Here is a 22,689-nt window from a genome sequence, read left to right as displayed (position 1 = left end):
TTTAATAATAATAAAATTTCAAATTCTCTCTAGACTCTTGGATTTTTTTGTTTGAAGTATTTCAGTGGTGCAGAAACAGAGTCCACTTATAAGAAACCAACTATGTGCAGGTGATTTTGAGTAGAAGCAAACTGAAGAAGTTATATTTTTATCTTGCAAATAAAACAAGACAGGAAAAAAAAAAAAAAAATTCAGTTAAAAGCCTTCAAGAATTCTCTCTTAATATGAAAATATGCACCATTTGCATTAAACTGCACAATACTTTTAATGTAAATCCCAAGCCACAAAAATTTTGCAAATATTCACTAAAGATTGAATGCCTATTGATTGAAAACGCCTAAAGATTTTGCTTATATCTTTCCAATAAAATATTACTGCTCTAATCATGCTGTAGTACTGCAAGAATTACAGCTTTGGTAACATAATATATATATATATAATTTTTTTTTTTTTTTTTTTTTTTTTTTTTGTGCTCCTGTTGAACAGATTTCAGAAACCTTTCTTTTAAATAACCCAAAAGGAAGAAATCTCAAGCTGCCAAATACAAGGAATATAATTCCCAATCCACAGAATCACCATTATCTTAAAACCCTATATCAAAAAGTGCTTCCAGTGAAATCACAAAAGCTAAATTTAAAAAAAGAGAAGGGGATACAGAAAGAAAGGGGGGAAAGAGGTGTCATTAAAAATGAAGTTGAAATGAGAAAATTTATAATATGAGATAAAAGCGGATGCACACAAAGTGCCAATTAATTCTTTACATCTTCATAAACATCTTCATGATATTCAGACAGTGAATTGTAGTGGAAATCAAAGTACTTTTCTCTATTCAATTTGCCATAAATTTATATACTGCACTCAATAAATTACTAATTTTGATTATTACTGTGTTTTGAGATATTAAAACAAGCATTCAAGTAATTCACTGCAACACATTAAGAATACTTTTTTTTTTTTATCAACTAAACAAAACACTTCAGAAATTTTAATAACTGATGACCTGAATATCCATTTAATACCATTTGCCTTTTCCCTGATTAGAAAGGCAAATGGTTGAAATATTATATGAAAATACTCAAAAATACTTCAAACTTCAACAATAATAATTCCGAGTAAAATTTAAAACACACAAAATTATTTACAATTTTTAATGAACATTAAAACAAATTTAATGTATATACTCTTTTTATCCCGGATGGATTTATTAAAAAACATTTTATTTAAACAGATAATATTTTGCCATGTAAAATCTAATATAAATTAGATAATAAAAAACTTTTTTGTGTGTGTATTAAATTCACATTTAACACATTTGCTGCTAAGGTAGATATCTGAAACTTCCCAGAAGCTGATTAATGTAGAAAGTTATACCTCATTATATGCTGCCGCATAACTGGCAAGTAGATGATGGCACACATCACATGCCAGCAGCAAATGTGTTACAGATAATTCTATCAAAACAAAAAGAGTCTCACACTTACTTCAGTTTGCTGAATATGAATCCTTCAAGTTCTTCATACTTATCAATTTCTTCTTGCTCAGGGCCTTTTTCCTCTAAAATAATAAATTTATTAGACTATTACATTACAAATTTACTTACCTTCTATAATTTCTATGATCTGATAGGAATTACATGATACTGCAACAGTATATCAAATGCCAAAATTTGCTTTTAAGCTTCAGTTTAAAAACACAATATATCTTAAAACAGGAAAAGTGGACACTCAGAAATTTATATATGTTTCAAAATAAATATACTAGGAATGATATATCACTCGAATTCTCCAATCTGTAACCTTAAAAAAATTGAGATTTAAAAGCTTAAACCCTTTTTTCTTTCTTTTTTTTGGCGGGTTGTATGTGGAGAGAAAGGGTTTAACACTTTTGAATTCTAACCTAAAAAACATTTAATACTTTAACGTAAACCCTGGAAAATATTAATTTTTGGGGGGCATTCAACTTCAACAGAAACGTTAATTAAAAAAGAATGCAACTGATGCAATTTTAAAAGTATATAGGTCACCTATATCACCTCATTAGAGCCTTACAGTGATCCAGATCAGTTTTCATCTTCATGAAAATCCTTTAAACTAATTCTTAAATCTTGATACACACAGATAACCTACTACTAATAGATCCTGAATGTTTCTACAGCTCATTACATGGTACATAAAGACTGCATCAGATATGACTCTCAATTATCTATCAGCTACATTCCTCAACCACAGCCACTGTATTTTGAATTGTTACTGAAATAAATGCTACCAATTTATGCTGAGAAAATAAATGATGTTTGAGTAATAAGAATAATGTTTTTTACAAAAGATTTAATGACAAAAATAAAATTACCTTTGACCTTTGTATCATCTTGGGCTTTGTACTCTGTACTTTTAACTGCTAATTCAACACCATACCCAGACAGACGAACCTTCCTCTTATGTCTTTTCTAGAAGAAGCATAAAAGTATGTTACTGTTAAAAAATTATATGAAAGAAACATAATACTCTCGCTTTTTATTATTTTTTAAATTCGGTGTAATATTTGATTAACATTAAATTATAAGTTTAATGATTTATCTTAGTATTTTCAACATAGCATAGTTTAAAACCTCATACAAATTATATATCAAGACTTTCTTTAAATTTTACTTGACATAATTAATAATACAGTACATAATATTTAAAAGATTATCACTGAAGATCACATTCATTAAATGTTTATTATTTCTTAAAATTTCCTTAATTTTTCTGTAACATATAATAAAATTCATTGCATTCACTTACAAGTACAAAGTGCCGAACAGCATATGTAATGGTATTCTTTTCTGCTTCTTTCTCAAGAATTTCATGTAATTTATGAAATGATGAAGTTCCTATTTCTCCATACAATATAACATCAGCAGTTTTTGAAGTGTTTGGATGAATATGATCAATTTGATATAATACAGATGTATTCCTAGAAAAAAAAAAAATTACTTTAGAAAATAAAATAATAATAATAGCACATGTGCAAAATATTTGGCACTTTTCATTAAAACTATCAAGTGCACTTTCAGTGCCATGTTGATGCATTTTGGCTTAATTCATTCTCCACACCTTTCAATACTAGGCAAAATAGAATGGTTCTCTGGAATACCAACACAGCCTGCAGAACCACATCACGAAGGCATGCTAGGAAGGTGGGAGAAATACTTTATATACTTCCCCTTTTAAAGGGCGACTGGGGGTTTTTAGGGGACCCAATCGCCAAATCCTGGGTGAGGAGAATCATCATCCAACACCCTTTTCATTCGGGTGCCACTTGTAGAGACATGAGGTTTTTTTTGGGGGGGGAGCAGGCAGGATGAAAAATTTATTAAAGTATGTTAATAAAAATAATAATAATATAATATATAGTTTAGATAAGTTCTGGCAACAGTGAGTGTTGTCGTCATCAGGAGATCGTGCTTCGCGATACTGTTGTTCAAACATCTATAGTTTGTAATTCTAATAAAAGCATCGTATTTTTGCTCTGCTATTAGTTTTCTCTCTATTTTTAGAAATACCTTTTTAGGTTATGTATTTTTTAAGAAATACTTTTTTAGATTATGGGTCAAGCAAGCTCCCATATTGCGTCAAATGTTTTGAATTGATGTTTTTTCGAAGAAATGGAACTCGTTAAGCCTAATCAAGTAAGTGTTTTGTTTTCGTTATAGCAATCGAAAGTTGTTTAGAAATCAAAGTATGGAATTATCTAAGGTCCAAGTAAAGCCTTTATCAAGTGAAAGCAATTGGCTTATATGGAAATACAGGATAAAATTTGTTTTAAATTATCATCCTGGTGCTTTAGAAATTGTAGAAGGAACTATAGTGAACCCAGAAATTCTTCCTGTAGATGCTCCGATTGCTCAACAAGAGAAATATAATGAAGCTGTTAAGAAGTTTCAAAATGCAAACACTAGTGCTGTGATGGTATTAACGAATTCCATGACGGAAGAAACTCTGCAAAGAGTTATGAGATTTCAGACTGCTAGAGAAGTGTGGTTGGAATTACATAAGTTATTTGAAGCATCATCAGAAAATCAATTGTATAATATATGCATGCAATTTTTTCAATTCAAGTGGAATGAAAATGATAATATGGCAGCTCATCTTTCAAAATTAAAAAACTTATGGAATGAGTTGAATTCAGGACTTGAAAAGAAAAATGAAAATAAGTTACTTGACATGCTACTCAATTGCAAGCTTTTAGATGTCTTATCAGGACAATACCATTTGTTTAAGTCAAGTTGGTTACTCTTGGGTGAAGACAAGAGAACAGTTGATGAGTTAACAGCACAGCTTTGCTCTCATGAAAGAGAATTTAAAAGTCATGAGAAAAGCAATACAAATGAACAAGTGGCATTAGTAATGTCAAAATCTGAAAAACAAAAGCAATATAAAAAAGACAAATTCAGAAGAAAACCAAGAAAAGAAGATCTTTGCAATTATTACAAAAAGAAAGGACACTGGGTAAAAGATTGTAAATAGTGGATTGCTGATGGAAGATCACCCAAGAATAGGTTAACGAAAACCAATGAAGGAAATACAGGCAGTGTAATACTGATGTCCATTGACGAAGAGGCTAAGACTGATCGAACATCTTTTTGAATTGATAGTGGAGCTACAAGACATATCATGAATTGTTTCACATACTTTATTGACTTTATGAAGTTTGATAGTCCCTGTAGCATCAAGGCTGCTGGAAAAGAAACTTTAGTTGCTCTTGGTAAAGGTACAGTATGTGTCAAAACAACTATTGGTAGTAAAATCCAAAGAATTTACCTTGAAGATGTTTGGTATGTCCCTGAGATAAACAGAAATTTATTTTCTTTACTTGCTGCTCAAGATAGAAATCCGAATAGTAAATTTATTTCAACAGTTACAGAATGCTGGTTAAAGGTTAATGGTCAAGTAGTCCTTTTTGGAACTCGCAAAGTATATGGTACTTCATACAAGGCAGCTATCGAACCTATTATGCCTGGTAAAATTATAGAAGTGCATGCTGCTGAAGCAGACAATTCCTTGTTAGAGTTATATCATCAGAGATGGAGACATCAAGATAAACGTCACATTAAGAACATGCTTGGAAAAGAATTACGAATTAAAATCCCATTTGAAAGAAAATTGTGTGAACCATGCATTTTTGGCAAAGCACACCGTTTACCATTTGGCATAAGAAAGCCAGCCAGCAAGCCTGGTGAATTAATTTCAGCTGATGTCTGTGGACCTTTTGATGAATCTTTCCAGAAGAAAAGATACTTAGTTGTGTTTAAAGATAGCTACACAAAGTTTCGTTATGGGTATTTTATCAAGGAAAAATCTGCTGTTGTAAATATGTTACAACACATGCTTGCACACACTAAAATTTTAGGACATTCAGTCAAAGAATTTCTCAGCGATAATGGAGGCGAGTTTGACAATGACAAAGTGCGTGCTATTTTGCATTCTGAATGTATAACTCAAAGACTAACAGCACCTTATTCTCCTGAACAAAATGGCTCTAGTGAAAGAGACATACGCACAGTAATCGAAATGGCAAGAACATTTAAGTACTCAAATTCTGAAGCTCATTTTCCTGCAACAATGTGGGCTGAACTAGTCAACACTGCCATACATGTACTAAACAGAACTGGCAAATCATCAATGAGTCCTTATGAGCTATGGTTTAAAAAGAAACCTCGAATTAAGCATCTTCGTATAGAAGAATCCTAAACAAAGAAGAAGGAAAATGGATAATAAGACTACAAAAGCTTATTTAATTGGTTATGATGGAGAAGAAAGATACCGACTATGGATCAAAGAAACCAAAAGTATTCACGTGATATTATATTTAACGAAAAGCTCACAAATTGTGAAGAAAGGGTGCAGTTACCTATTCAAGATTAAGATAGCCTAATTTCTGGCTCTGAACATCAACAAAATTCAGAAAAAGATAAGTCAGAAAAGTTTCTTTGTGAAGAAGATAATTCAGAAAAATAATACAACAAAGAAATATCTGGAAATATATCAGAAGAACATTTTGAAAGACAAGAATGTGAAGATATTAATTTGCAAAATAATGCACAGTCAAGATACCTAAGAGATAGAGCTGACTTGAGAAAGCCAAAGCGTTTTGAAGATTATATAATGATAAGTGAAGCTTTTCTTATTGATTCTGAAGAGCCCGAATCTTAGGAAGAAGCGATCAACTGTAAGCAAAGTGATAATTGGAAAGAAGCTATGGATTCAGAGATGAAATCATTGATAGAGAATGAAACATGGAGTTGAGAAAAATTACCAAAAGATGCTAAAGCTATACCATGCAAGTGGGTTTATAAGATCAAAAGGAATCCTGATGGATCTATTGATAAATTCAAGGCTAGACTTGTTGCCAAAGGATGTACTCAACGTTTTGGAGTTGATTATAATCAAACATTTAGTCCAGTAACAAAGTTAGGAACTATTTGTTCAGTTTTGAGCATCGCAGCCAATGAGAAAATGCATTTTTCTCAGTTTGATGTCGGTTCAGCATTCTTATATGGAAAACTTAAAGAATCTATATACATGCAGCAACCAGAAGGATATAATGATGGTTCGAAGAAAGTCTGTAAGTTGAAACGCAGTTTGTATGGACTTAAACAATCATCACGCTGCTGGAATAAATATTTTGGAGATTTTGTGTCACAGCTGGGCTTCAAGACAGGTGAAGCTGATCTATGCTTATATATCAGAAACAATAACGGCAAGAAGCTAATCGTATGTTTATATGTAGATGATGGTTTAGTAGCATCAACAGATCTACAAGAATCTGAAAAATTTCTCAGAGAATTGAAGTCGAGATTCAGAATCACAACTAAACCAGCAGTATACTTTCTTGGACTTGAAATTAAACATCTTGAAGATGGAAGTATTAAAATTAGTCAGCAAGCTTATGCAAGAAAAATTCTTCAAAAATTTGGGACGGAAGATTGCAAGCCAGTGTCAACTCCTATCCTGAAGGAAGGTCTAACTGAAAAGAAAAAGGAAGATAAATGAAACAGAGAAATTTTTCCTTATAGAGAAGCTGTAGGAGCTTTAATGTATCTTATGTTAGGCACAAGACCAGATTTAGCTTACTGTATTGGCATTCTATCACATTACCTAGAAAATCCTTCGAAAGATGATTGGAAAAAAGTGAAACGTGTATTCAGATACATAGCAGGTTCTCTAACTAAAGATACAAACCAGGAATTCTAGAATGCTATAGTGATGCAGATTTTGGAGGCTGTCAAGAAACAGGAAAACCAACGAGTGGAGTAGTGATATTATATAGTGGTGGAGCTATATCATGGATTAGCCAAAGGCAATCAGTTGTTGCAACTTCGACGACTGAAGCAGAAGTAATTGCAGTTAGTGAATGTTCTAGAGAAGTAATTTGGTTAAAGCGACTATTTAGTGATGTAACCAAGTTACGTGAAACTCCAGTAATTCAAGTAAACAACGCCGCTGCAGTGAGACTGTCTCAAAAGCCGGAGTTTCATCGACGCACAAAACACATTGATATCAAGCACTTTTTCATACGAGAGAAAGTTCTAGAAAAGGAAATCACTGAGCAGCAGGTACCTACAGAGGCGCAAGTTGCTGACATAATGACTAAACCTTTATTTAAACTGAGACTTAATTCTTTGTGATAAGATGGGACTTTTGTGACTTTTCTTTTAATTTATTATTATTATTTTTTTTACAAGGGGAAGTATTACAGTATGTTAATAAAAATAAAAATAATATAATATATAGTTTAGATGAGTTCTGGCAACAGTGAGTGTTGTCGTCATCAGGAGATCGTGCTTCGCGATACTGTCGTTCAAAAAGCTATAGTTTGTAATTCCAATAAAAGCATCATATTTTTACTCTGCTATTAGTTTTCTCTCTATTTTTACAAATACCTTTTTAGGTTATGTATTTTTTAAGAAATACGTTTTTAAAATTAACAACACCTTCACCGGGAATCGAACTACGAACCTCTGGAATACCTGCCCAGCATGCAGAACCAATGAACATATTTTTATTACATACACCACGAAAGCACGCTAGGAAGGCGGGAGAAATACCTTATAACACTTTAATATGATTACATTTTGGTCTTTTGCCAAGCTTTTATGGCAAAATGTAGGAGTTATCAATGCCTTCCGGTAAAAGCCAGAAAGGAAGGATTTAAATTGACCTTGCATAAGCCTGCACATTCGAATTCTGTCGCAACACTTCTCTGTTTCTGCCTCTTCTTATTTGCAGTCTAGTGTCGAGCGAATTCAAACCAAGTTTAAGCAGCTACGATCTAAAATAAAAGCAGTTTGTTTCCATTTCAACATACTTTGTGTTGTTTATTTTGCTGAAAAGAAATGAGTGATGTTATGCAGAAAAAGTTTTACAACATTTTGTCTGAATCTGTAAAAAATAAGTATGACAGCAGCTTTTATTTAACAAATGAGAAATACACTTCTTTAATAAATGAAGTGAAAGAAGAAAAACATGGGAAGGGAAAAAAAAAAGTTCATTACAGAAGGTTGACAAACTTATAACAACACTATCTGCAGAAAAAGCAGAACTCCTGTATTATGTTTCAGCTGTTGAAAGCTTCAATGCTCATATCGCAGTTGGCCATGGTGGAAGAACCCGTATGATTAAGGAACTGAATCGCAAGAAAAAGAATGTAATCTATCGTCATGTATCTGAGACTATGCGAATAATGTAAGAAAAAACAAAAAACTGTGAAAAAGGGGTTGTAATGAAACCAACTGAGCACAATGAAATAAATTCTCAGTGCTAAGGCGACCTAACAGATATGCAGTCCAAATGTGATATGAAATTCATTTTAGTGTATCAAAATCATCTTACAAAATTCATCCTACTCCAGAGTTTTACACAGTAAAAGAGCTGATGAAGTAGCATATCACCTTTCAGATATTTTCACAACTTTTGCAGCCTCGGACATTCTCCATTCTGAAAATGGGAGAAAATTTTGCAACCAAATCATAAAAAGTTTGTGTGAAATGGTAAGTGATATAAAAATAGCTCATGGTAAACCGAGACAGTGTTAATCGCAAAGTTCTGTTGAATAGGCAAACGAAGACATTAAGAACATGAATGGAAACAAATAAGACAGAAAAGTGGTCAGAAGGACTAAAATTTGTTCAAGCAATGAAAAATAAATCATATTCAAATGTCCACTTTACAAAGCTCTTCAATTTAAACTTTTTTTTTAGCTAATGCCTTTTTTTTTTTTTAATTACTGAAACCTCTTTAGTAGTTATTGAGAAAATTGTGCATTAGTTCAGCTTTTTCACATGGGATTTTATTTGTGAAGTTGCATAAATATTGCATTTTTTTTAATTATTATTTTTATTTCTTATAACTCTTTGAAAAAAAAAGTTGTTCAGAGAGTTCCATCAATATAATCTTAAATCACACCCTATTTTGATCACTTTTACAATTTATATTATCAATTAAAAAATTAAAATGTGTTTTAAACTTTTCAAGACACACTATACACAATATATCTGCGATTGGATAGTCCTATCATATGTAATTTTTCATTTCAGGCTTTTAATGGAAGACACTAGTAACTCCTAGGTTTTAACACAGAGCAGCGGTTCTCAACCTTTTGACTAATGTGTACCATCTAAACAAAAATTTAAAACCTTTACTATCACCACTACAAAGTACTACTCTTGAACAAAGCTCAGACTGCATAAATTTACGAGTGTTACAGAAAAAAAAACTCAAGATGTTGGGTTTTGATTTTTGAATTTAATAGTTAAAAATACTTAGCATACCAACTAGTTTTCTCTTGTCTACCACCAATGGACGCGTACCACTGATTGAGAACCCCTGCCATAAAGGACTGGTAAAAGCTAGATTTTGCCGGTAAAACCTAGGATTTACCAGACTTCTGGTTTTTAGTGTAACATATACACACACATATATATATAAAATTTATTATTAGAACAGATTTTTTTTATATATCATCTCCAAGGAATATAAAAGGAATTTAAATTAATCAGTAATACAGAAAAAAAAATATTTGGTAGCAACATCCTTTTATTAGTGTTGGTACTTTTTTTCAGCATTTGTTATATTATTTCTTAATAATAATACACGGTAAGAATATTTCGTGGCAACATTTAAAAAGTGAGGTTTCACACTAATGAGCAACAGTTATAAAAATACGTAGAGGTTGAAACAAGGCTGGTACCAGTGAATTCCTGTAGGCGCACATTAGGTATCACCGGAGCTTGTTAACTATTACACTTTTATCACAATTTTGAGGAAGAAAAAAATTGGGGCAGTTCAAAGGTCTCACACTCCTCTTCTTCTAACCCAAACCTCTCAAGAGGGCTTTCAGCTAACTATGTATTTTGAGTACCCCATTCTGCACAGACACTAGAAATTTACACAGATTTATGCCCTCTCTGGGATTCGAACCTGGGCCCATCAATATGGCAGTCAGCATCGTTAACCACTACACTCGCTGGCCAGCAATTATAAACACAATTATCATTAAGAAAAAGAGTCACACCAAACTAGTGAGACTTGGCTTTGAGAAAATCACCTAAATAAGGAAAGCGAAAGTGAATGAAAACATAACAATTTTTTTATACAAAAAAGAAGCAAAAAACCGCATCCTTCCCCCAAAAAAACTGTGTATGAAAATCCGAAGACAATGAAAGCCAAATGATGGCTACCACTCTGGTCAATCTAGTAAAGGAAAGACCAAAATAATCCCCCACAATACTGACAAAATATATTAAGGTCTATCATATTGCAGCTACATTTGACAGCAGAAAGATATCAAAAGATCAACCTAATCTAAGCAACATTTTGCAAAAAAATGTTTTATGCTTTTGATAGTAAAGTTGAGATTGTAACAAGTATAAGCCAATATAAAGTGGCTCAAAATAACTACCTGAATAATATCAAAGAGCCACTGTTGAACACTACATGTACATGTAGTTCATGGATTATCCTGCAACCACATGTGCATACTGGCTCTAGAAAGCAACAAGCTTGGCATTTAATGTGCTAATTACCTTCTCATGCCTAAAACAAACTTTACCTGTGATAAGGGAAGAATCCAGTGCAATTTCATGTAAAAATCTGAACATACATTCTAAATGCAGATTGCCAATATTCAGTATCTATATTCATAGTATATGAAATAGATGTAATCTCTCTCTTTACACAATATATATCCTATGATAGAATGAGATACAATAAGATGATGCATAAGTGATACACACAAAAAAGTGAGCTGAAATTAATTTATCATAAGTATCTACCTAAGTAAGTATTAATAGATTGTAATTACATACCTGAGTTCTCATCAAACTGATATAGAATTCTTGTTTATATGGGAGAAAAGTATAAATCAGTTATTGGCCACCATCACATCTGTTTACATATAATGCTCAAATTTCACACAAATCCTAGCACAAACATGCAAAAGTTTTGGTAATTCAGTATGCATCCATCAGGATATAACTTAACTTATGGTATACAACTGTACAAGTCATCTACTAGTGTTGACTGCTCACATAAGCTAGGTGCATGCCAATTTTTCCATCATTCATAAAGATTTGTTTTATCTATTCAAAGACAATATCTAAACTGATGATACAATGGTCAAAATTAGATAGTTGTCATAAAATGGAATACATATCTCTAGCATATCTGGCCAGAATTTACAGGAATTTTCCTATGTTAATTGCTTGCCTAGTTATTTCGAGTACCTCTGTCAAGCATGTTTGGTAAGAAATATGTGATTTAGAGCTTGTAAATTCTTTTAGGACCTCATTTAAAAATTTTGCAGAAACATGCAATTTTAAACTAGATTGTAATGTGCCTTTATGTGTAGTCCATGCATCAAGGTCCACCACACTGTTTCTGATATGAACTAAAATTTTGTGCAATTTTTTTATTTCCTTTGCATTCACACATATATATTCATGCAATTTTTGATTATTAAAATTCAAAATTATTTCCAAATTACTTTTTGTGCTCCTTAACAAAAACACACAAAGAGTTAACTTGGGTTAATTATTTACCATTTATTTTGCATCATAAAATATTAAAAACTACAAAAATTTTTTAAAACATTTATAAACTGTTTTACATCTTGTAGCATTAATTAAAAGTACATAGAGGAAAAAATGGATAATTTTTGCACAGAAACTAAAAAATAAAGGACTAATTAAGGGGTTACTAAGGTTAAGCTTATGAATTGCCTTCTAAAGCCAATATGCATGTACGATTCGATTCGAGGCTAATCCATGAACTACATGTACACATGGTGTGCAACAAAGGCTTTTTGTCACTATTTGGGTAGCTATTTTGAGCCACTTTTCATCAGCTCGTTATCATCTCATCATGATCGCCTAAAGTATAAAAGATTTCTCTACAAAATGTTGCGGAAATTAATTGGTTGATGTTTTGATGTCTCTTTGCTGCCAAATGTAGTTGTATTATGGACCTCAATATATTTTATTAAAATTGCAGAAGGTATTTGGCTCATTTCTTTAAGATTAATAGACTGACTAGAGCAGATCTACTATTTGGCCATCACTGTCTTCAGATTTGTCATGCACTGTTTCTTTTCTCTGGGAAATTACAGTTTTTGTGAGGGGGGAAGAGGTTAAGTATGCCCTTTTTGCTTCTTTTTTTGTAAAGAAAATTTGGTACTTTTCATTCACTTTGGCTTTTTCTTATTTTGATGATTTTCTCTGAATCTTTTTCCTAATGACAATTGCCTTATAATTTTTTAGTTTGTTTCCTATGCCCAAAGTTAGTATATGGAATTTTGAATTTTCCTAAATAGAAATTAAAGCTACATGCCATATACCAGTGTATTAAACCTACATACCTGTGTTAATTAATTGTGATTTCAGCATTAATTCATATAGATTTGTAATATCTAGTTGCTAAACTTTCAGTGTGACAGATGAAGTAAGTGCAGGAACCAGACAGGAAAAAGGTTAAAAAAAACCTTTTATTAGATTCTTTAAAATTCGCAAAGTGTCAACTTGACGCTAACAAACTATGCCTCACTCGTGCGGTAACTCAACTAACAAAACTAAACTTAATTCAAAGATATTAACAAAAGAGTAGAATTTTCCCCAGGGCTCAGATAATCCTGTTGCCTGAAACCACATCAAAGTCTAGTGGCAGCAGAATAACAGCAGTTATGCCACTTTAATTAGCAATAAATACAGCATCAGAAGCTCACACTATAGAGGTACAGTACTTGCCCACTCTCTTTAACTTTCCCTTCTAAAGCTCAGAATTTAAACATTTTCTCCCTCTGGTAAAAATTGCATTCCTTCACACGTGCTACCAAATTTACATATTCCAACATTGACAAATACGGGAATGAAGGCTTACAGGAAAGAAAGCATTGTATTTTGCAGTAATTTACAAAACAGACAATCTTCTTAGTAGAACATAAATTTTATTTCTAGTTCTCAGTGATAGACAAATTTTATACAATTCTTAAGTGGCAAAATTTTAATACTACTCCTAGCTGGCAAAATCTTTAGAATACTAAATCTTTTTTAAACAATATCTCTCGTTGCTGAGTAATGGTTTGATACAAATATGGCAATTCCACTTCAACAATAATTATATTTATTTTATATTTATTTATTAAATAACAAGATATTACAACCTCTCCCCCCTCCAGATAAACTTTAATTTATATTTTTATAAACTAAAGTTTACAGTTTTTAAAACAATAATATCAGCACAACACAGAATTAAAATACAAGCATTTAAAGGAGAATTAAACAAGAAATAACATAATAACATACACTGAAGAAGAGAGGAAGGAACAAAATATTTTTTTTTATCTATATAGAGAAACAAATTATTTAATCAGGCCAGGGAGTACGACTTAATGCGTCTACATTTTTATGGTTTTTACCACTTCGATGAACGATCGTATAATTGTAGGGTTGTAGTACCAGTGCCCATCTCATAAGTCGTGGATTTAGACTCACATTATTTTTGAGCCAAACTAAGGGATTATGATCGGTCATGATGAGGAATTTAGTATGCCCGTCTAAATAACATTGAAGTTTCTTTACAGCAAATATTATGATGGCGCATTCCTTTTCTGTGGTACAGTACTTTTTTTCAGTTTCTGTAAACTTCTTACTGAGGTATAATACTGGATGTTCATTGTCTCGTTCATCTTTTTGAGCTAAAATGACACCCATACCAGAGTTTGACGCATCAGTTTGCAAAATAAACTCCTTATTGAAATCAGGTGCATGTAGTATAGGCCTTTGAGACAGTTTTTCCTTTAGCTCTTCAAATGCTTTTGTGCACTCTTCTGTCCAATTTATTTTCCCTTTCTTTAAGTTTCCTTTCAAAGTATCTGTTAAAGGTGCTGCGATAGATGAGAACATGGGAATGTAATGATTATAATATCCCGCTAATCCTAAAAATGCTCTGACTTGACTTTTTGTGGATGGCACTGGAAAATCAAGAATAGCTTTTACTTTCACTTCACTTGGCATTCTTATACCACGACCTACAATATGTCCTAGATATTTTACTCTATCTTGAGCAAATTTACATTTTATTGGTTTAATAGTTAAACCAGCGTCCTTTATTTTGGACAAAACGGCTTTCAGGTGACTTAGATGTTCTTCCCAGGTGTTTGAAAAAATTGCCACGTCATCTAAATATGGAACAGCAAAGTTTTCACAACCGTGAAGGATTTCGGCCATCGTTTTACTAAATGAAAATGGTGCATTTTTAAGTCCGAAAGGCATCCGTAGAGGTCTAAATGTGCCAAAACTTGTAACAAAAGTGGCTAATCTTTGAGCATTAGGTGTTAAAGGTATTTGCCAGTATCCCTTTGTTAAATCCAAAAGAGTTATATATTTTGCGCCTGCTACCGTTTCTACTCGTTGTTCGATGTTAGGCAAGGGGAAGAATTGTGTTTTAGTCATTTATTCAATTTTCTATAGTCGATACAAGGTCTTGGATCCCTCCCTGCTACTTCTACTAAAATCGTAGGAGAAGTGTAATCTGAATCTCCTGTTTCAATTATTTTATGCTGAAGCATTTTATCGATTTCTGTTTTTAATATATCCGTTTGTCTAGGAGACATTCTGTATGGTTTACAGTGGATTGGGGTGTTTTCTGTCAATTGAATATCATGCGTTATGAAATGAGTTTTTCCAGGTTTATTAGAAAAGATTTTTGAAAACTTCAGCAGCATATCATGCAATTCTTGAATCTGTTGTTCATTTAGCTTATCACTTAAGGAGCTGTTTTCTTTGATGTCCTCAAAATCGAACAATGTTGGTTCAGCGTCAATTGTTGGGAAATTTTCCTCCATATCATCAATTTCAGACTGATCTTCTGTAATCATAAGGTTAACCGATTCTGCTCGTCTATGATAGGGTTTTAGCATGTTAACATGGTAGACTTGGTTAAAGTCATTTTTTTCTTCGAAACTCACAACATAATTAGTTTCGGATAATTTCTTCTCAACCTTCCCAGGACCTTTCCATTCAACTACTAGTCTGTTTGGTTTACTCATTGATACAACTAATACTAAATCCCCTTCAGAGAATTCTCTTTTTATAGCTTTATGATCGTACCACACCTTTCTTTTGGTTTGCATTTCCAGCATTTTATCTGTAGCCAGCTCTTTGCATCTTTTTAACCGATTTATCAATTGAAAAACGTATTCAACAACATTATTTCCTTCGTCTTCAGGATTCATCCATTGTTCATATAATAATGTTACAGGTGTTCTAAGATTTCGACCATATACTAATTCTGCAGGTGTAAATCCCGTACTCTCGTGCGTTATTGTTCTTAAAGCAAATAGAGCTGCGGGAACTTGCTTCTCCCACTCAGGGGCTGCTTCAATACATAAAACTTTTAAAATTCATTTGATTGTTCGGTGAAATCTTTCAACAGGGTTGCTCTGCGGATGGTGTACTGAGCTTCTAGTTACTTTTATTCCAAATTTTTCAATGGCTAGATAAATTCAATGGCTAGATAGCTCATAAAGGAAGCACCTTGATCAGTTTGTATTTCTTTCGGGAAACCCATTCTACTAAATGTTTGTAACATGGCTTCAATTACTGACGTTGTGCCAATATTAGGAACAGGTACAGCATCCAGATATTTTGAAGCTAAACAAATAGCTGTAATTAAATATCTATTGGCATTCAGTGTTATTGGTAAAGGACCGCATGCGTCAAAGTTAATTTTTGAAAATACTTATGCAATAATTGGTACTAAAGTCAAAGGTGCTTTGGCTTTATCATTAGATTTTCCCACTCTTTGACATGGATCGCAAGTTTTAACATACTCTTCTATTTCTTTATAGCCATTAGGCCAGTAAAAGTATCTTGTTAATCTAACTTTAGTTTTGACGATGCCTAAATGTCCAGACGTACTATCATGACATAATGACTTTATTTGATCCCCATATTTTTCAGGAATAACAATAAATTCCCTTTCATTTCCATTTTTTATCTATTTTCCTTTTCACTAACAATCCGTTTTCTTTTACTTTGAAATCATTTGTCTTGCTGGAATTTTCATTTTTAGCTTTGTTAAGCAATGACGCTAGATCTCTGCTTTGATGCTGAGATTCAATTAATTCCTTTGAATTAACATTAATCACTTTCTTAATTTCCTTGTCTTCCTCATCAGCTTGCGGTAAAATATCTTCGTCAGTGTCAATAAACGTCAGTTCTTCTAGTTTCTCCATTTCGGTTTCTCTATTTCGATCTTGTTCACGAGATCTTTTTACTTGAGATCGTGTCAAAACTGCATTTATTTTTTCTAAATTTAAGAATGATTTATTTTTGAACAATTGGGCAGTTTTGTTACCCAATACATATCTGCCTGGATCATTTGTAACAACACCTGCCTTTGTCTTTATATGACCAAGTTCGCAATTAATTTCAACTTCCGCTAACGCTAGACACACTAAATGGTCATTTAAAAGATATTGTACCCAGACATGTTCTCCAGTCATTTTTGCGTTATCTATGTATTTCCGAGAAATAACATCAACAGTTACTCCTGTGTCTCGAAGAATAGGCATTTCATACCCATTCACTAAACCGTTAATTGTATATGTCTCTAACAAATCATCATTCGAAGACACGCAATTTATCTTTTCATTTGGTTTTAAGCAAGGACACTGAGGCTTAAAATGTTCGTATGATCCACACTCGAAACAACGTGGTCGATATCTTTTGTCATATACATTTTCTTGGTTTTTGTTTTGGAACTGATTCCTTTGATGATGATCTCTCTTGTATTTGGAATCATCCCATCTATCAGAATGCTTAAAATGAGGCGTATGCTCTATTTTTTTCACAAAATTATCGTAACGTGGTTTAAATGATCCTTTGTTAATTTTCTCAGTCTAATTGGTAGAAAATTTCGGTTTTATTGTTTTTCTCACATCTTCAAGATCTTCAATTTTCTTAACCATTTCAGTAGGTGAAATGATAGTTATCCATTGATCCATAAAATGTTCTTTGAAATCAGGAGAAGTACGCTTTTTTTATTTGATCAACCAGCATGAGATCTTTTAGCTGTTCAAAAGTTTTAATGTTTAATCCGTTAAGCCATCCTTCTAAATAATTCTTTAATTCATAGTAGAAATCATACCAAGTACTTTCAGTAGATTTTTGTGTTTATTAAATAGTTGTCCAAATTTTTCCGCACTCAATTTAAATCATTGTAACAGTAAAGTTTTTACATATTCATACTATTTCGTGTCCTCTTCTGGTTCTCTAGCAATAAGCTGAACAATGTCAGGAGGCAGCAATGAAATAAGTTGAGTCACTTGATTTTCAGCAGGTATATTCATTATTTTAGCTTGACCCTCAAATAACACCAGAAATAAACTTATTTCATCTTCTTTAGGGTTGAAACGTGGCATGACATCGTGAATTCTGATTTTAAAAGGCTGCTCAGGTAACTACGTAGTTTCTACCGGCTGTGCTGTGGCAGCCATTGCTTCCAGCTGAAGTTTCTGTAGCTCAAAGGCTCTAATTCGCTCTTCTCTTTCAAGCTCTTCTTTTCTTTCTTCTCTTTCGCGTTCTTCTCTTCTTTTTCTCTTTCTTCCCTTTCGCGTCCTTCTCTCCTTTCTGTTTCTTCTCTTTCACGTTCTTTTTCTCTTTCTTCTCTTTCGCGTTCCTTTTCTCTTTCTTCTCTTTCGTGTTCTTATTTTCTTTCCCTTTCTTCTCTAATTGCAGCCAGTAGTTCTCGAGTAAATTTCTCATCATAATCAGGACTTTCAGTAATCATTTTATGCAATTGAGCAATTTTAAATTCAGGTTTCAAGGTTAAACCTAACTCTTCTGCTAGTACCTTTAAATCCTGTTTTTTACTCCTAGCTAAGAATGAAATGTTGACACAAGTTACCTTTAATAGGCTTCCTTTAAAAATACAATCTAAAAGCTCGTACTTGTATTAAAAATATATAATTTTTGGAGAGACTTAATTTCTCAAATAAGAAATTCACACTAACCAATTGGAGAGAATTATTTAAACAACTTTAATAATTTTTGCCAGGTTGGCACAAAATACTATAATACTATGTCGGGTTGACGTTTTAACTCACTATTCACAAGCCTCGTTAGCTATAACTATATAAACACCTTTGCCTGTTAGGCAATACAATGGAATTTTACCCACGTCAGTTTGACGACTTTACTATCTATCTCCACGCCTGGTTGGCGATAACAAAAACAATTTTTGCCAGTTTGGAAATACAACTTTTAGAATATACAATCTGTAATACGTCGGGATGATGTTACTATCTATGACACGCCTGGATGGCGAGAACTAAGAAAACATCTTTGCCAATTCAGCAGTATAATCAAATCACACTACGTCAGTTTGACGTTATTACTTATTTTCACGCACCTGCTTGGCAACAAATTCAAAAACTCAGCTAGCAGTTCTTTTTTTTATAAATGCCGGGATGGCTTACACATATCATTTATCAACATAAAAATTCAATACAAATAAAAGTAAAGCATAAATAATAATTTCAAAATACTTCTTTACCACAAATACCAATTATAAATTTAAGCTGAATATTTTTAGCGTCAGTTATTTTAAACAAAATCTTACACAATAAACTATAATTCTGAAACAAAGTATTAAAATTCAATAAAAGCTTTTTTAAGAAAACCAAAAGTTAATCTTATCTTCAGAGATCAGCAATATCCTATTTTTGACAGTTTTTGCTCGGACTCAAGTTACAGAAGCACAGAAGATAACCTTTGAATGATCCGCTTCAAATCTGGCTTTAAAACGGCAAACTTCTTACATCCATTTCTCCTTGAAATAAACAAACTTGGCAATTGGTATTAGCAAACTTGTTCTAAAAAATTCAGTAAATTTCTGGGATTAGGAGACCAGCACCATCGAAATTGATAATTACACTCCTAATTTCCAGTATCTCGGTGGAACCTCCAATTTATTATGACTGTAATGTATTTTGCAGTAATTTACAAAACAGACAATCTTCTTAGTAGAACATAAATTTTATTTCTAGTTCTCGGTGATAGACAAATTTTATACAATTCTTAAGTGGCAAAATTTTAATACTACTCCTAGCTGGCAAAATCTTTAGAATACTAAATCTTTTTTAAACAATATCTCTCGTTGCTGAGTAACTGTTTGATACAAATATGGCATTGCCACTTCAACAATAATTATATTTATTTTATATTTATTTATTAAATAACAAGATATTACAGCATTAACTTAAATGTAACTTGTTAGTCATAAATAAATATAAATCTCTAAAGATTAATTAATAATTTCAAAATAGTATACCACACATAAAACAAAAACACATTTCACTATTAAACTTTCTTTGCATATTTATAATTCTTAATTAATTCAATTTTCAATGCTACTACTATTATTCAAAATCAATTTAAAATCTTAAAGCTAGAATACCTTGTTGAAGATGAAAGAAGAGATTTCAAATTTTCAGCATCACAAGCATAACTACCACCAACATCAGCTATAGCTTCACACTTAACAGGAAACTTTTGATCATAGGCAATCTTAGAAGAAATACAAACATTTATTTATTAATTTAATAGACTAGACAAATTACTAGACATGCAAAGAAAAATGTTTTGCAATACAAAAAATTTAACAAAATAACTGGAAAAATTAACTATGGAAGCTATGAAAGCAGTAGTAATGAAACCAATCTCATTTGTTAAATATTTATAACACTGGAATATTTATTCTCCTGTATTTGAGCACACAAACAAACAAGTTATAGCAAAGAGAAAAAATATCAAAAGTCTTAGGTTCAAAACAGCAACAAACCTATACCCAAATCCCAAACTTGCATTGCAAAAAGTCACACTTTTATTTCAAAAATTATCTCATATAGTGCTTCTCTCAATGTGAAATATTCTTACCCTCTGATGTTTCATAACTAACATATAGTCATAGAGTATAGGGAGGCAATAAAAAAAATTTTTATTTAAAAAGGGTGATAAAAGATTACAACTTCTGCATTTACTCAAAATAAAAGGTAATCAACTGATGAAGTTTACAAAAAGATTGCTTCCAGAGATGAGAGTCATGATGAAAATGCCCATTATAATTATTGATGACATTTAGCAAGCTATCACTATGGAGCCTATCAAAAGCATTAAGAAAGACCATTTTAGGTCTTCAGTTGATTTGAGGGCCTTGTAAGAGACCTTATTATACTAGTTAAGGCTCACAGGAAAAACATTAAGCTGATTCAAATCCAAGAAGAATGGAGGCTAGTTCAATGCAATCAGCACAGTGATTTGAATAGCCTATAAGATTATGATTTTTGTCCTGAATGGCAAATATATCATATTATAATCAAACCATGTTCTGTAAAATGGCATTCCATTTATCTGAAACCAATAATCTTGTAACCATGCTTAATTCATGAGTCTGTAAGAACTCCGGCAAGAACAGCTTACTATCAAATTGTTAATCACAAGTTTTTTAATAAAAAATTGGCTGGCAACCATTTGACTACATGAGGCAAGAAAATGTGCAACATTTTTTCTAGGATATTTGAGATATATCATACATCTGTATTATGCCAGCCCTTTGCAAGCAAACATTTTGAAAATCTGATCAATCGATAGCTTTCTACTTCAAGCAGACAATCAGGAAACTCCTGCTTCTTACTGTCTTCTTTAAATTTTTTTTTGTTTGTTTTTGAAAGAATAATTATCAACCATCATCATATTTATAATATTATTATATCATCATAACTATATTGGTTTCCAAAATTAAGGAAAAATCATAAAAATAGCAATAACTCATTTAAAAATAAGCCAATCCATATAAAATTTGAACATACTGTCAAATAAGAATTGCTGAGTAAAACTGCAGTATGCAATAACGGCACTGCATTTTAAATACATCATCTGTGAGGAGCATAAAATTGCATGTTGCAGATTTTGCTGTGATACTGAGATAATAAATTTGGGAAAGCCGATTTGTAGCAATGACCTGTAGGCATCATTTGCTCGAAGAACTACAATGGAGAGCTACTGGGAGACTATAGGCAGGATAAAGTCAGACAGAAATGGCCAAGTGGCTAAATGTGAGCCCTTCTGTGGTTAAGCAACAATTTCTAACCACAGAATTCAGCATCTGGGAGGTTAGCAAAGGATGACCAACCACTACATCGAGCTGCGATATTTATTGTTATGCACACGATGGAATGAATTCTCAACTCAGATCCTCCCGTGCTGCAGTCACTGGAAGGTTGGTGTTAACGTCAATCGTGTGTAGAAGGTTTCATGAAGGAGGTATGTACACCAGGTAACCAAGACAATTTCGTCAGCTTTTAAAAGTACTGCATTTTTATGCTCCATAATTATGAGATCTTAGGCTGGACTAAAAGCATGACTTTCATTTAATGACAGATTTAAATTTGAGTAACTAGTAGGTGCCAGTACAATTAAACACTAACATAAAAAAAGGCACAAAACATATGACAACAATGATTTTAATCAGCAGATATTTTTTTAAAAAATCACTAATTAAAGCCAGACATGCTTCCATTTTTAAAATGATGGGAAATGTAAAACCTATTATATTTTTAAGAGATTTTAATTTAATTACAGAATATAAAAATAAAACCTTTTCAAAGAAATAAAAAAGTTTAAAATATTTTAAACAAGCCACATTTTACAATGTAAGAACCTGTGTTACTTTCATATCTGTCTTGTCTCAAGCATAAATCTAATGATGAGCACAAATCAAGCATAAATCTAATCTCTATAATTCAAAACGCAATCTACACATGTTGTAAAAACACCATTTTCTCCAAAATTTAATATAAAAATAGATCATCAAGTAGGTAAATTTTTGGTAATCTCTTAATACCCACCCAACCCTCCCTTAAAGTTGCCAATCCTTAGCAGCTTATTTTTCCACTACCTTAACACATGAAAAATTACAGCAATTAAAAAAAAATGGTGGGACACTGAAAATTCCATAAAATAGCAATGAATTAATGAAATTAAAAATGCGCGAAACATCCATGATGAAACACTGAAAATTATATAAAACTAAAAATGAATTAAACATCCATAATAAAATATTTAACTAAATTTCTAACATTTAATTAACTATG

At 32.1% G+C, this 22,689-nt stretch overlaps 1 protein-coding gene across 3 annotated transcripts in view; it reads right to left on the bottom strand.

Annotated features, from left to right (window-relative positions):
* Uggt (UDP-glucose-glycoprotein glucosyltransferase) overlaps nucleotides 1-22,689 on the bottom strand; it is a 211,458-nt gene that overhangs the window by 155,752 nt on the left and 33,017 nt on the right. For all 3 annotated transcript variants that reach the window (XM_085819200.1, XM_085819198.1, XM_085819199.1), the window contains exons 5-8: nucleotides 19,995-20,104; nucleotides 2,784-2,955; nucleotides 2,350-2,446; nucleotides 1,482-1,554 (exon numbers count right to left, since the gene is read on the bottom strand). In XM_085819200.1, the coding sequence (XP_085675326.1) occupies nucleotides 1,482-1,554; nucleotides 2,350-2,446; nucleotides 2,784-2,955; nucleotides 19,995-20,104 (452 nt within the window). The remainder of the gene's footprint in view (nucleotides 1-1,481; nucleotides 1,555-2,349; nucleotides 2,447-2,783; nucleotides 2,956-19,994; nucleotides 20,105-22,689) is intronic.

This window comes from Stegodyphus dumicola, chromosome 6 (assembly GCF_044657685.1).
Source record: "Stegodyphus dumicola isolate Sdum_Otavi_A_Nest chromosome 6, ASM4465768v1".
In the NCBI taxonomy this organism is placed as follows: Eukaryota; Metazoa; Arthropoda; class Arachnida; order Araneae; family Eresidae; genus Stegodyphus; species Stegodyphus dumicola.
This window is presented reverse-complemented; position numbering and strand designations above follow the sequence as displayed.